The sequence below is a fragment of the Equus caballus genome, chromosome 1 (assembly GCF_041296265.1).
Source record: "Equus caballus isolate H_3958 breed thoroughbred chromosome 1, TB-T2T, whole genome shotgun sequence".
Classification (NCBI taxonomy): Eukaryota; Metazoa; Chordata; class Mammalia; order Perissodactyla; family Equidae; genus Equus; species Equus caballus.
The window spans coordinates 45,104,361-45,117,388 of record NC_091684.1 but is presented as its reverse complement, the minus strand read 5'-3'; the positions used below and the strand labels follow the sequence as shown (position 1 = coordinate 45,117,388).

At 34.2% G+C, this 13,028-nt stretch overlaps 1 protein-coding gene across 3 annotated transcripts in view; it reads left to right on the top strand.

The window, feature by feature from the left end:
• The window catches only part of PCDH15 (protocadherin related 15), a 952,630-nt gene that overhangs the window by 887,474 nt on the left and 52,128 nt on the right, over positions 1-13,028 (top strand). For all 3 annotated transcript variants that reach the window (XM_070262649.1, XM_070262641.1, XM_070262642.1), the window contains one exon: positions 11,342-11,557. In XM_070262649.1, coding sequence (XP_070118750.1) covers positions 11,342-11,557 — 216 coding nt within the window. The remainder of the gene's footprint in view (positions 1-11,341; positions 11,558-13,028) is intronic.

The window sequence follows — 13,028 nt, the reverse complement described above, 5'->3', positions numbered from 1 at the left end:
TGTTTACTTTGTGCCAGGCGCTTCATTTTACACTTCAGTGAATATTCACAGCCAGCCTATTCAGCATGTCCTATTTTCCTCATTGTTATAGTTGAGGAACTAAGCCCTAGAGAATTATTTTCCCAAACTCATATAGCTTATAAGTGGTAGAACTGTGCTCACATCTGTCAATTGTAAATATTGATTTCTAAACCACTCTGATATTCTTCTACTGACATTTAAGCCAAACATTATTTGACTGCTTACTGGACATGATGCTACAGTGAAAAAATGTGAACAGAAACAAATTTTATGTGTAATGGAGACATATAAATGTTGTAATATGCCAAGGTAAATGCTATAGTGAAAAATATATAAAATATACTACTGGAAACATGCAGTTGGAAGCAGTACTCCCTAGGGGAGTCAAGACAGCCTTCAGAGAATTAGAGGAATGTAAGCTGAGGTTTGATTGTTTTATTCAACATTGCATCTATTCAACATGTGTGTGGTGTGTGTGCCATAGTATAGTCCAAGAGTGCACATCATTTGGTCTAGCAGACAAGGGACATGTTAAAGGAGAAGAAACCATGTGTGCAAATTAGAATCATGAAAGAACATAGATTGTTCAGAAAAAACTGGGTAATGTGGTTTTGGGGAAATATCAATAGAGTAAATGTAGGGCAAGAAGTTGAAATGGTAAACTGGGATCAGACTGAGAACATTTCACGGACTTGTCTTAATGTTCAGCTTCTGGCAGGTGGGAGCTATCAGTGGTTTTTAAGCTATTGCTGGAGTCAAAAATGAAACATGAGAGCCTGAAATTGGACTGCCAGCTTGATAGACAGTCACAGAACTGAGAAGTATTGCAGAGGTAGAATGCAGAAGGCTTGCTGATGGACTGGAAATTAGGAGGCATGGGGTGAGATAAAATATTTGGAGAAGATACTGAGATTTTTAGCTCAATTCATTCCATAGGTAGTGATGCCCTTACGACGCAAAGAGAATACAGAAAGAGAAGCACATAGAGCAGCCAAAAGAGGCACAAGAGAGTGGGATTTGAGAAGAAGAAACTAAATTTGGTTTAGATTATTGAAGATAACTAAGGAAGAACCAGAGAGTTTGAAATAATGAATACATCATTTAATTTGCTTTGAAAGCTGAAGGATTTAGGCTAACTACAGAATTATTGCAAAAGTACAAATTTCTTAAACATTTTAATAACAAGTAAGTTTTCAGTAAAAATCCAGAAAATTTTGTGATTCAAAATCAACATTAAAAACCAGTTTCCTGGGGGGGCCGGCCCCATGGCCAAGTGATTGGGTTCTTGCGCTCCGCTTCCATGGCCTAGGGTTTCGCTGGTTTGGATCCTGGGCGTGGATATGGCAACACTGGTCAGGCCACACTGAGGCGTCATCCCACATGCCACAACTGGAAGGACCCACAACTAAAGATACACAACTATCTACCGGGGGGCTTTGGGGAGAAAAAGGAAAAGTAATATCTTAAAAAAAGAAAAGGAGTTTCCTCTCTCAAAAGAGGGCGCAAATTGTTTATGTGTTTCGTTTTGTTACTACATCTATTGAGTAGAGCACAGTTTCTTTCTCTTCCACATCAATGAAAAATTAGGACAGACGACTTCAGAGTTCATTTCAAAGCAAGATTGACGAATGTATGATCAGTCATTATATTATCAATAATGAGGAAAAGATCAAAACAATGACTTTTTGAAATAATAATGTTTATTTTCCAAAATATTCTACAAGGCAAAGAAAATAAAACTACAAAAAAAAAAATGCTTTGATTAGCACATAAATGCAAGTCTTGCTTATTTTGAACTCACATGCCTTCCGTAATACAGAATGTTTCAGTGAGTTAATTTAAAAAACAATAAAAGGAAGATTTTGTTATTTTCAGTTCAGTTTCTTTCTTTAATTTTTCAAATGATGTTATTCCGTCATATTTGGCACCACTCTTTAAATTAAGAGTAAACCTTGGCAAATTCTAACTACATAGAATAAAATAATAATAAAAGTCCTGTAAAAGTCTTTGTAATTCAACTGTGTTGCATGTCTTTACATACCATTGTTAAATTGTTTCTACACCAAGTTTTATTTTATTCATTAGAATATCTCTGAGTTACAGTAGACTTTTACTTAACATGTAAATAGTAAATAGACACATTGAAATTAGGAATTCTTAATATTGAACTGTGGTCCCTTCTTGACAATCGTATGAAAAAATCAAACACTAAGCTCTTATTTAAAATGTTTCCTCTCTTTTTTGTTTTTGCTGAAGCTTTGAATAATCTTATAAATAGATCAAGCTACATGACATTTTCCTTATTCATGTTTTATCATATGTTGTATGTATTGTCTTTAAGAGCTTTAAAATGATGGTTTCTTTGTAGTTCCTAAAACAGAAGAGCAAATTAAAGTAGTTGAAGAAGACAAAGCTCTTCTTTTTTGCCTCCTGCAAACATAGCTTGACATGCTGACGTTGGTAGGTAGAAATGTGAGATTTGAGTGTTTTTGCACTCTCTTTCAAGTCTTCAGTGCTGTTACATGTTAAAATTGGGGTCTAACTGAGAAGCTAAAGTTAAAGTTAGCATTATTACACTTTAATGGGCTTTGGAAGCTCTTAGGACAACACTAATTATTCCACTAATATTTCTGCATCCATAGTATTCATTTAGGCAACAGAGGGCAACAGTTATTTAGGCTGTTAGAAAATCAGTGGGCTCACCTACTCCCCTCTATGAGATAGGCAATTATTTGGTGATTTTCTCTTAATGTTGGGCACCTGCGTGCATTAAAATTTCCAGATGAGGCCTTAGAAATGTGTAAGTGGTTGCCTGTGTCTTAACTTTCATTTAAAAATATAATTGCAGCAACTATAATTACAGTAGTCACTTCTGACTTTCATTTCTTTAAAACAACTCTACACATACCTTTCCTGATTTTGCTCACTAAGAGAAATTCACAAGTCAGTGAATCAAATCTTCCAGGGTAACCTCTTTCACATAATGATGACTATGTCAAGACCCCAGTATAAATTTTTGATTATAAAGAAATTGACAGAATAGGTAAAACGACACTGATTCTTTAGTAAATTTGATTTATTTAGAGTTTCCATGATGAGTCAGTTTTAATTTTTAGGCATTAACTTAACTAAGTTTGTTAGATGTCTCTTTAAGAAATGAAGGAAGAGATTTATAACTTTTATTTACTTTTTCCCTTTCATAGACTATCTCTATGAATTTTCCCCAAATTTTAAGAAAACAATGCAGGCTATCTTCATAATAGTTTATTTATGTAAAAAATACCACATCACTGTTTTGCTTTATTCATGCTTAATTTGACTAGTGACATTTTAGGCAAATAATTTCCTTTCAAACCGGTTTTTCTCAGCAACACAGTATGCGTCAAGGACTAATTTATAACACTGTTAGAAGTTTAAAATGTCAGATCATTCTTTCCTTCCCGTCAAAAAGCCAGAAAGCCAAAATTCTACCTGAAAATGAGATCTAAATTAAAATATAAATGAATTTTGGCTTACGTTTCCAATCACTTTCCTTCTTATAGGGAGGATATTTTATATAGTAAAGTAGAGTGTGTTCTATCTAGTGTGAATAACCTTTATATACTTGAGATAATGGATATAAAGTCTACGTGGAAGATTGATTTATGTTTGTGGTAATTACAGATATAATAGATTCTATCCCTATCCTTTTATTTCGGTTTTCATTTATCCTGTTTCATTTTTCCCCCCTATATTTCTTTTTCTCTCCTTTTAAAGCATTCTTTTGGATGGATATATATTTTTTTTTACCCTGTGTGTCTCTAGCATATTTGAGAAGTTATATACAAATAAGGATTACCTTAGAAATTTTAACATACACAGTCCTACAAATATCAATGTCCTCTCCATCCTGAACATTCTTTAGAGACTTAGAACATTTAACACCAGTCACTTCCATTCCAATTTATATATTATTGTGGTTGGATATTTTACTCTATCTTTTTTTAACCACATAAAACAATGTAATTGTTGTGTTGTAGAGTGCACGCTAATACTTTCTTTGCTTTTCCATTTCTTCCTAAATCTTGGATCTTCCATCTGGAATCACATTCCTTTCACTTAAAATAATCAATTTGGAATTTTTCGTGGGTATCTTTTCAGTGATTGTCTGAAAAAGTGTTCATTTCACTCTTGGCTTTGGAAGACATTTTCATTAGGACTAGAATTCTAAAGGCACAGTTATTATCTCTCTGCACTTTGAAGATATAATTCCCCTACCATCTGCCATGCAATGTTGCTGTTAAGAAGTCAATTGTCAGTCTACTGTTTCCAAGACTGCTTTTGGGCTGGGGTGGGATGTGGACGTTTCGCAGTTTCTATGTGATGTGTGGGTTCTAGGTTTGGTTACTTGTTATTTACCATGTTTGTAGTTTATTGGGCTTCAATCTTTGGATAGCTATCTTTTTTTTTCTTAAAGATTGGCCTAACAATCTTAAAGATTGAGCTAACATCTGCTGCGAACCTTTGTTCTTCTTCTTCTCCTCAAAGCCCCCCAGTACATAATTGTATGTTCTAGTTGTGGGTCCTCCTAGTTCTGTTACGTGGGTTACCACCTCAGCATGGCGTGATGAGTGGTGCTAGGTCTGTGCTCAGCAACTGAACTGGTGAAACCCTGGGCTGCCGAAGCAGAGCGCCAAACTTAACCACTTGGCCATGGGGCCAGCCCCTGTGGATAGTTATCTTTAATCAGTTCTGAAAAAGTTCTGTTCCATTCTTTCTCCTATTTTTCTTGAAACTCTGATGGTTTGCTAAACCTTCTCACTCTTAATTGTATATCTCAAACATGTTTTTTGATTTTTCATCTTTGTTGCTCTGTGAAGTATTCTGGATGATTCTTTTTGCCTTATCATTCAGTTCACTAATTCTCTCATCAGCTGTGCCTAATCTGCTAACAACTTCATCTCTGAGTTTTTAATTTCATTTATATTTTTCACACCTAGAAGATACATTTATTTGTGTTCAACTAGTCTCTTTCTTCATATTTTTTAATATCTCTATTATTTACTGAAACATATTTGTTTTATACTCTATGTCTGTTAATTCAAATATCTAAGGCCTTTGTGGGTATGATTTTGCTTTTTTAACTCAATAGACTCTTTTTTGGGGGAGGAGGGTGAGGAAGATGGGCCCTGAGCTAACATCTGTTGCCAATCTTCCTCTTTTTGCTTGAGGAAGATTGTCACTGAGCAAATATCTGTGCCAGTCTTCCTCTATTTTGTATGTAGGATGCTGCCACAGCATGGCTTGTCAAGTGGTGTGTAGGTCCTCGCCCAGGATCCAAACCAGCAAACCCTAGGATGCTGAAGTAGAACGTGCAAACTTAACTGCTACACCACCAGGCTGGCCCCTCAACAGACTCTTTTTTGTTATATTTTGTTTTGTTTTCATTTTGAGAATTATTTTACTCTAGCTTTTCATCATTCTTGGAACTTCATTCATTAGAATTATTTGAGGCATAGTTTGAAGGTGGCTTTTTTGGAAAAATACTTGCTCTGTCAGAAGGCTATGCCATTATCAATTAAAGATCACTTTTCTCAAATTCTCAGGTTGTAGCTTTTCTATTCATTCAGGTAGAATCCAGGACCATTGCATTTACAGATTCAAAATTATTGGAGTTTCTCCCTGAGTTAGGCAAATTGGTGGTCTGTAAATAAAGGCTGCAAACACCAATGAGAGTTTGTGTTTGGTTATGGATTCTCAAGGAAGTTTTTTCCCCACTGCACTCAACACCAAGTATTAAGCCAGGCAGTTGTCTATGCAGTGTTGGGGTGGTGGTGGCCCTCATGGCTGGAAAGGAGAGATGAATTTCTCCTTTACCCTACAGTGAGGTTTCTGAGGAGGGAAGTCTTATTAGACCACTTCCATGAGTGGGCCTTGGCTCTTGCCTCCTACTCTCTGAGCCACTCGAGATCTTATAAATTAAATTTTAGGTTCACCTAGATGATCAAAAAGCCGTCTAAGTGAACCACCATCAGCACTAAGATTTTTGTATTCTTGCCTTCACTTAGTTTTCAAATTGCATATTTAATGTTTGCTTTTGATCTCCCTGATATATTTATGAAGAATTCTTAAGATTGTTTATCTGGAATTTGCTGTTATTTTCACTGAGATGTTAGTCCTGGTGCTTAGTCTGACATATTGAATATGATGGTTATAGTACAGGTTTTAGAATGAGACCTACATTGTGCTATCAACTATCTTTGTGATTGTGAGCAAGTTACTAATCTCTCTTGTGCCTCCATTTCTTCACCTATAAAATAATATCAAGAAAATTTAGGCAATGGAAAGGATGTCATGAGATGATATTTATAAAGTATTTACATAGCACTTGGAAAATTGTAAGAGTTCAATAAACGTTAGCTTGCAGCAGCAGCAATAACATTATATAAATAATGTAAATGGGCTTTGAGGTTCAAAGAGCACTGGACTGGGAGTTGCAGAGAATGAACCAGACTCAGTCTCTGACTCTAGTAGCTTCGGTGGCATGATAGGGACAGAATTCTAGCTGCCGTTAAGGGGTGATTATGAGGTAAGAAATTGGAGACTGATTGTAGAAAAATTTTCTGAGGAACTAAACTGTGACAAATAGACATAGAAGTTGTGGGAATAGTGTTAGAAGTGGGTATACAGTAAAAGAAAAGTCTCATTTTGTTTTAATGAGAGAGACAGATGTCTTATAGTCTGTAGAGGTAAAGCTTAAAAGAACAGACATAAATAGAGCCGATGAAGTGTTAAATGCAGAAGATATGGGAGGAATTCAGATCAAAGCATAAGTACCTTCAATGAGAGAGAAGAGTCAGTTGCTCCTCTGAGATATGAAGAAAGACAGTAAGAGTAAGTGCAGATACAGGTACTTTTTAAGTTATAGGATGAGTAGTTGAGAGACTTCACACTTGATAGCATCAATTTTTATGTAAATTAAAGCTTCCTCATCTCTGGAGGAGACTCTGGAAAAAAATATGTGATTTGAAGAAAAGGGTGAATTTTAGAGTGAGGTAGAAAACTCACACATGTAGCATAGATTTTCCAAATAAATCAAAGGCACAGTTGAACTCAGAGACCATGGACTCATAGCAACAATAGTCTGCCTGATTATTTAATTTCTTTCATCACTCTTCAGTCACCCAGGAGTAGGTTGATGGTTAAATTGATACCATGCTGTGGTAGACTTCCCACATGTAAAGTAGAGGAAGATGGACACGGATGTTACCTCAGGGCCAGTCTTCCTCAGCAAAAAGAGGCGGGTTGGCAGCAGATGTTAGCTCAGGGCTAATCTTCCTCAAGAAAGAAAAAATTGTTAAAAGTAGGAAGGAATAATTGTCTTTCTCCATCTGACTTATTTCTCTTAGCATAATACTCTCAAGGTCCATCCATGTTGTCACAAATGGCACGATTTGTCTTCATTATGGCTGAGTACTATTGCATTGTATATATATATACCACATCTTTATCTTTTCTTCTGTTGGTGGGCACTGAGGTTGCTTCCAAGTCTTGGCTATTGTGAATATTGCTGAAATGAACATAGGGGTGCATGTATCTTTTCAAGTTAGTGTCTTCATGTTCTTTGGATAAATACCCTGAAGAGGAATAGCTGTTTAATACAGTATTTCTATTTTGAATTTTTGAGAAATTGCCATACTGTTTTCCATAGTGGCTTCACCCATTTGCCTTCTCACTAGCAGTGTATGAGAGTTCCCTTTTCTCCACATCCTCTCCAACACTTGTTATTTCTTGTCCTTTTAATAATAGCCATTCTGACAGGTGTGAGGTGATATCACCATTGTAGTTTTTATTTGCATTTCCCTAATAATTAGTGATAAACTAGACTTTTGGTGGTGAACATGATGTAGTCTATACAGAAGTCAAAATATAATTATGTATGCCTGAAATTTATATAATGTTATAAACCAATGTGACCTAAACAAATAAAAAAAGTAGGAAGCAAAGAGATACAACTCTTTGCTGAAACTCCTGGTTGCTTTCCACATCTTGAACCAGATGTAAAATTGTGCTCTTAATGTTTTCATCAGTATTTTTGGTGTGACTTGGCATGTACTTAGATATATCATATCTTGTAATTGATTTCATAAAAAGAACATTCAGTTGTTAATTGTGAATGAATATACTCAGCTTTCGTCAGAGTCACACTTTATAAATAAGCTTTGGTCTTAAATCATGTTTGATGAAAATTGAATAGACCCAAAATTGAACTTGAAAATCCTTTAAATTGCTCATCAGTACAGTACCTATTGGAATTTGTATCATTCACTGTTTAGCTTACTAGTATTCAACTATGTATACTTAGGAGAGAGGGGGGAGATTTGAAAGGATGCTAATGATTCTGTCAACTATCCTCAATGAGTGTTTTCTGAAATGAGATCTTTGAGATTCCAAAGAGGATCAAGCCCATTAAAAGAAATAGAAATTTAAAGTGGAGTCGTTACTGACAACATATATGTGACAGTAGAGTTTTATATTTCTGAAAAAAAGGACCAGTAGACATGATGCTCCAAAGGTGCTATGAAAAATCATAGAAGAAAATAGATTTTTCTGAGTTATAATTACTAATTCCATACCCAAACTTTTGCATTAAATGATTATTTGTTTCAGAAAAGGGATGTTTAAAAAGCATCTAAAACTGTTAAAATATGGCTACTTTGTGATTATCATAATTTAACAAATTAGGAATAGTGTAAAGTGAAATTACTTGTTTATTGAAATTGGAAGTTAATCAGTAAGAACTGTGCAAAGAAACTTAATGTACCAAGCAATCACAAGGGTTTTATTGTAACTGCCTTTTCTTTCCTAAATGTGATTGTATTTTGTTAAAGAGTTTATTTTAAAATATAAGGGTTTGGAATCTCATGACACAAAATTGAGCAAAGGAAGTCAGACAGAAAACAGAACACGTATCATGATCCCATCAGTGTGAACTTTAAAAATAGGCATAACCTATCGGTGGTGTCAGAATTAGGCTAGTGGTTTCCCTGGGGAGCTGAGTATGAGTGGAAGAGCGTGAAGGACATTCTGGGATGCTGGTAATGTTTTATTTTATTTTTTTGAGGAAGCTTAGCCCTGAGCTAACATCTGCCACCAATCCTCCTCTTCTTACTGAGGAAGATCAGCCTGAGCTAACATTTGTACCCATCTTCCTCTATTTTATATGTGGGACTCTTGCCACAGCATGGCTTGATAGGTGTTGTGTACCTCCACACCTGGGATCTGAACCCGTAACCCCAGGCTGCTGAAGCCAAGTGTGTGAGCTTAACTGCTACACCACCAGTGTTTTATTTCTTGATGCACATGCTGGTCACAAGTGTGTCTATTTTGCAAGATTTTATGGAGCTATGTACTTATGATTTGTACATTTTTTTGTGCATGTCTGTTATACCTCAATAAAGTTTGCATTAACGGTAAAAAGTTTATTTCAGGGAAAATGCTCATGTTAATCATAAGTTAAAGGATATTTTCAACCAAATCTTTGACTGATTTGGTGTTAATTCCAAATGTGCTCATAGTATGTAAATGAAATGTCTTTGATTCCTTGATTCAAACTCTGATTTTAATTTTAGTTGGGAACATGCTTTTTATTTCTTATGCTACACTTTGCTGCGTGACTCCTTGGTTCAAAGCTTAAAAGGACACACTTTGATAACTATTTTTTTCTTTGTTCTTTTTTTCTTTTTAGTGATAATGTGTCTTCATGTTGAAATCGAATTACTTTTCCTCTAACATGAAAATTAAGCTCTGCCATTATGTAAACCATACAGACCATCTGAAGAGATGAGCTGTTAGCTGGAGCTTGTCTTATTCTAAAGCTGAGAATTTTAACTTAGAAAGTTTAAGAAACATTTTATCCTGAAGTGAAATATCTAGTTTTTTACTTTAAGTTACCTTGTCTAACAGGTGCATAGACTTATTCTGAAATGTTTTAAATGGTTAAGCACTACATAGAATTTGAAGCTGGAGAGTCAAGCTCATGCTGAAACTTACTACACATTTGCTATTATTTACTACTTTGTCATTATTTATATCCCTACCTTACCACTTACTATTTAGCCTTTGGCTATTTAAATTTAACTAAAACTGAAATTTCAGTTTCTTAGTCACATTAGCTTCAGTTCAAATGTTCAATAGTCATATGTGGCTAGTGGCTACTGTATTGGACAAAGCACATTTAGAGCATTTTTATCATTGCAGAAAGTTCTACTGGATAGCAATAAATTAAGTAATTAGATTAATACATTCCTCAGAGTTTGACTTTTATTAAATAAGATTTTTTCTAGAATTCTTAGCATTGTAATGGCAAATCTTAAACGCTTGATACATGATAATAATAATATCTTTGGTAAAAGTAAGAATAGCAAGATAATGAAAATAATAATAATATAAAACTTACATATCTAGTATTATGAATCAGGTGTATCTATAGCCTTGTATAAATTCACTAAAATTCTTCTATCCACCAATCCTCTTCCAGATATGTCACTGTGAAATAATTCTTAAATTGGCATTCTGAAAAATATCCCTGAAGAAGAAGCCATGAAGCCAGGCTAATCTATCATGTTCACAGCTTTATTAAAAAAAAAACAACAAAAAATGTATTCTGAACAACTGTTTACCTTTTTAAATTGTAAATGTTAAGAAATCTTAACATGTAGATCCTAAGAACCTTCAACCGGGAACAAATGTGGTTAATCTAGAGATAGAATTATGAAAATTGAAGCTGGATTAGTATTCTAACCCTTTCTAATTATTATATGGCATTAGCTAATTAGAATATTTTTGTGCATCTTTAGATTTATTGGTTAAAAGCTTTGAACTTTATCTTATTGCCATCTGAGATATTTTAGTTCATTATTTTATTTTTTTCCCTTTAGGAAATAGATTAGATCAAAAACACAACCACATATTATGCTAATTATACAAGAGAATGGTTAGGTAAAGAACCACCGCCTCCTTAAACCAATTTGGATCACATCCCAGAGCGGAACCCATCAGACATGCCCATCAAAACACTTGATTCATTGACTGGACTTCACTATTAGCAGTAGTGTCTATGTCCTTTGTATTCACAGTTCAGTAGTCATTATCATTCTAATAACAACCATTCAACCTGTGGACACAAAGTCTATAAATCTACATAATGATATCCCGAAAAATAGACTTTTAGGAGGGTTTTATTGTGTTATTATTACACAAGAAACATCAGTCTTACAAACAGAAATAAAAGGTTATTTTCTTCCTGCTTATTTATACTCTGTGTTTTTTTCTCTCCTAGGCTACTGATAAAGATACCGGCAATTATAGTGCCATGGCATACAGACTCATAATACCACCAATTAAAGAGGGAAAAGAAGGATTTGTGGTGGAAACATATACAGGGCTTATCAAAACTGCTATGCTCTTCCATAATATGAGGAGGTCCTACTTCAAGTTTCAAGTCATTGCAACTGACGACTATGGGAAGGGACTAAGTGGCAAAGCAGATGTACTTGTGAGTAGCTAAGACTTCAGATAAGGGGGTAGACCTATGCACTATCACCCAGTGTCAGTGTTTTCAGCTCAGAGAACTTTTCAATTTATTTGAAATAGGTTTTCTAAAACATATATGTGATTAATTTTTATCTAGGTTGTTAATAGCTATGATTTAGGATATTAAAAATATAGCTTTATGGGTTTTTTTTTGATGTTTGAAAAACACATGATAATATGTTTTATACATGATTATGATAGAGCGCCATAAGCACTGGATTTCTATTTGGTTTGCAGATCTCATTTTTAATAGAGAATTGACTGGAGCCTCTTAAGATTTTAAAAGGCTTCACAGAGTTGTGCTGGAGAAATTAAAATGGAAGAAATTTTTGTTTAAGTTACTTTAAGGACTTTTGTAATTAACAAAACAAAAGAAAGTGTTGTGGAGCAAATTAATGTTCCAATAGACGTGACTCCCTTGTTTGACCAAAATCCCTATTGATGACATTGGTGATCCCTGACTAAGTTATATTTGACTTCACCCAATAATATCACTTTTCTGTCCTGACCTTTTCATAGGCTGTACACAAGCTCAGTGGTAGATTGTTCCTAGGGATAATTTGATATTAATGTCTATTCAAAATATTCAACACCAATGCATCTATCCCATGGAAGCTCCAACAACTTGGAAGTGAGGATTATTTGGACTTTTCGCTGATGCATCTAATGAAAAATCTAAGTATAATTATTATTGGAAATATTTGTCACATAAAGACAGAATCAAGTATAATTTTTCTTTTGCTGTTTACGTCTTATTAAGTCTTCATTTTTCACAGTTCTCTTCACTTAGTTCTCTGGACAAGTTTAACCTTTATATATACGCAAACATCAATGATCAAATATTTTTCTTCTTAAATAACGGTGAAGACAAATCTCCATGATTGCGGTGGGCATGAAGACATGAACATCCTCATTTATAAGAGTAAAGCTGCAATGGAATTTAAAAAGGCCAATCTAAGCCAAGAAGCTTTTGACATAGAAAATATTAAGGTTGACATAGAATTTTGATCAAGTTAAAATCTGTAAACCTTATATAAAATAATGTCATTTTTCTTCCTGTTAGTTAAGATATGCACATTGTGGTACTTTAAGGTTAAACAATAAGGTCACTACATTAATTATAATTTAAGTGTTATAGTAACACAAAGAAAATATAAGTATTCATATTATATATGTACTATGTACTTAGGCAATGTGAAGGTTATGGATTTCTTATTTGGACTCTATAAACCATTGTATGGAAATTAAAAAGTATACTTTTAAAATTATCCAAAATATATTTAGAAAGATTCAATTCAAAGTAATCATAGTGTGATATATTTATAAATCATAACATATACACAAGGAAATTTTCCTAACAAAATGATATTTATGATAAGATCTGAAATCCTTTCAGTCAAGAGAATGGAGATATGAAGAGAAATAAGACTGTG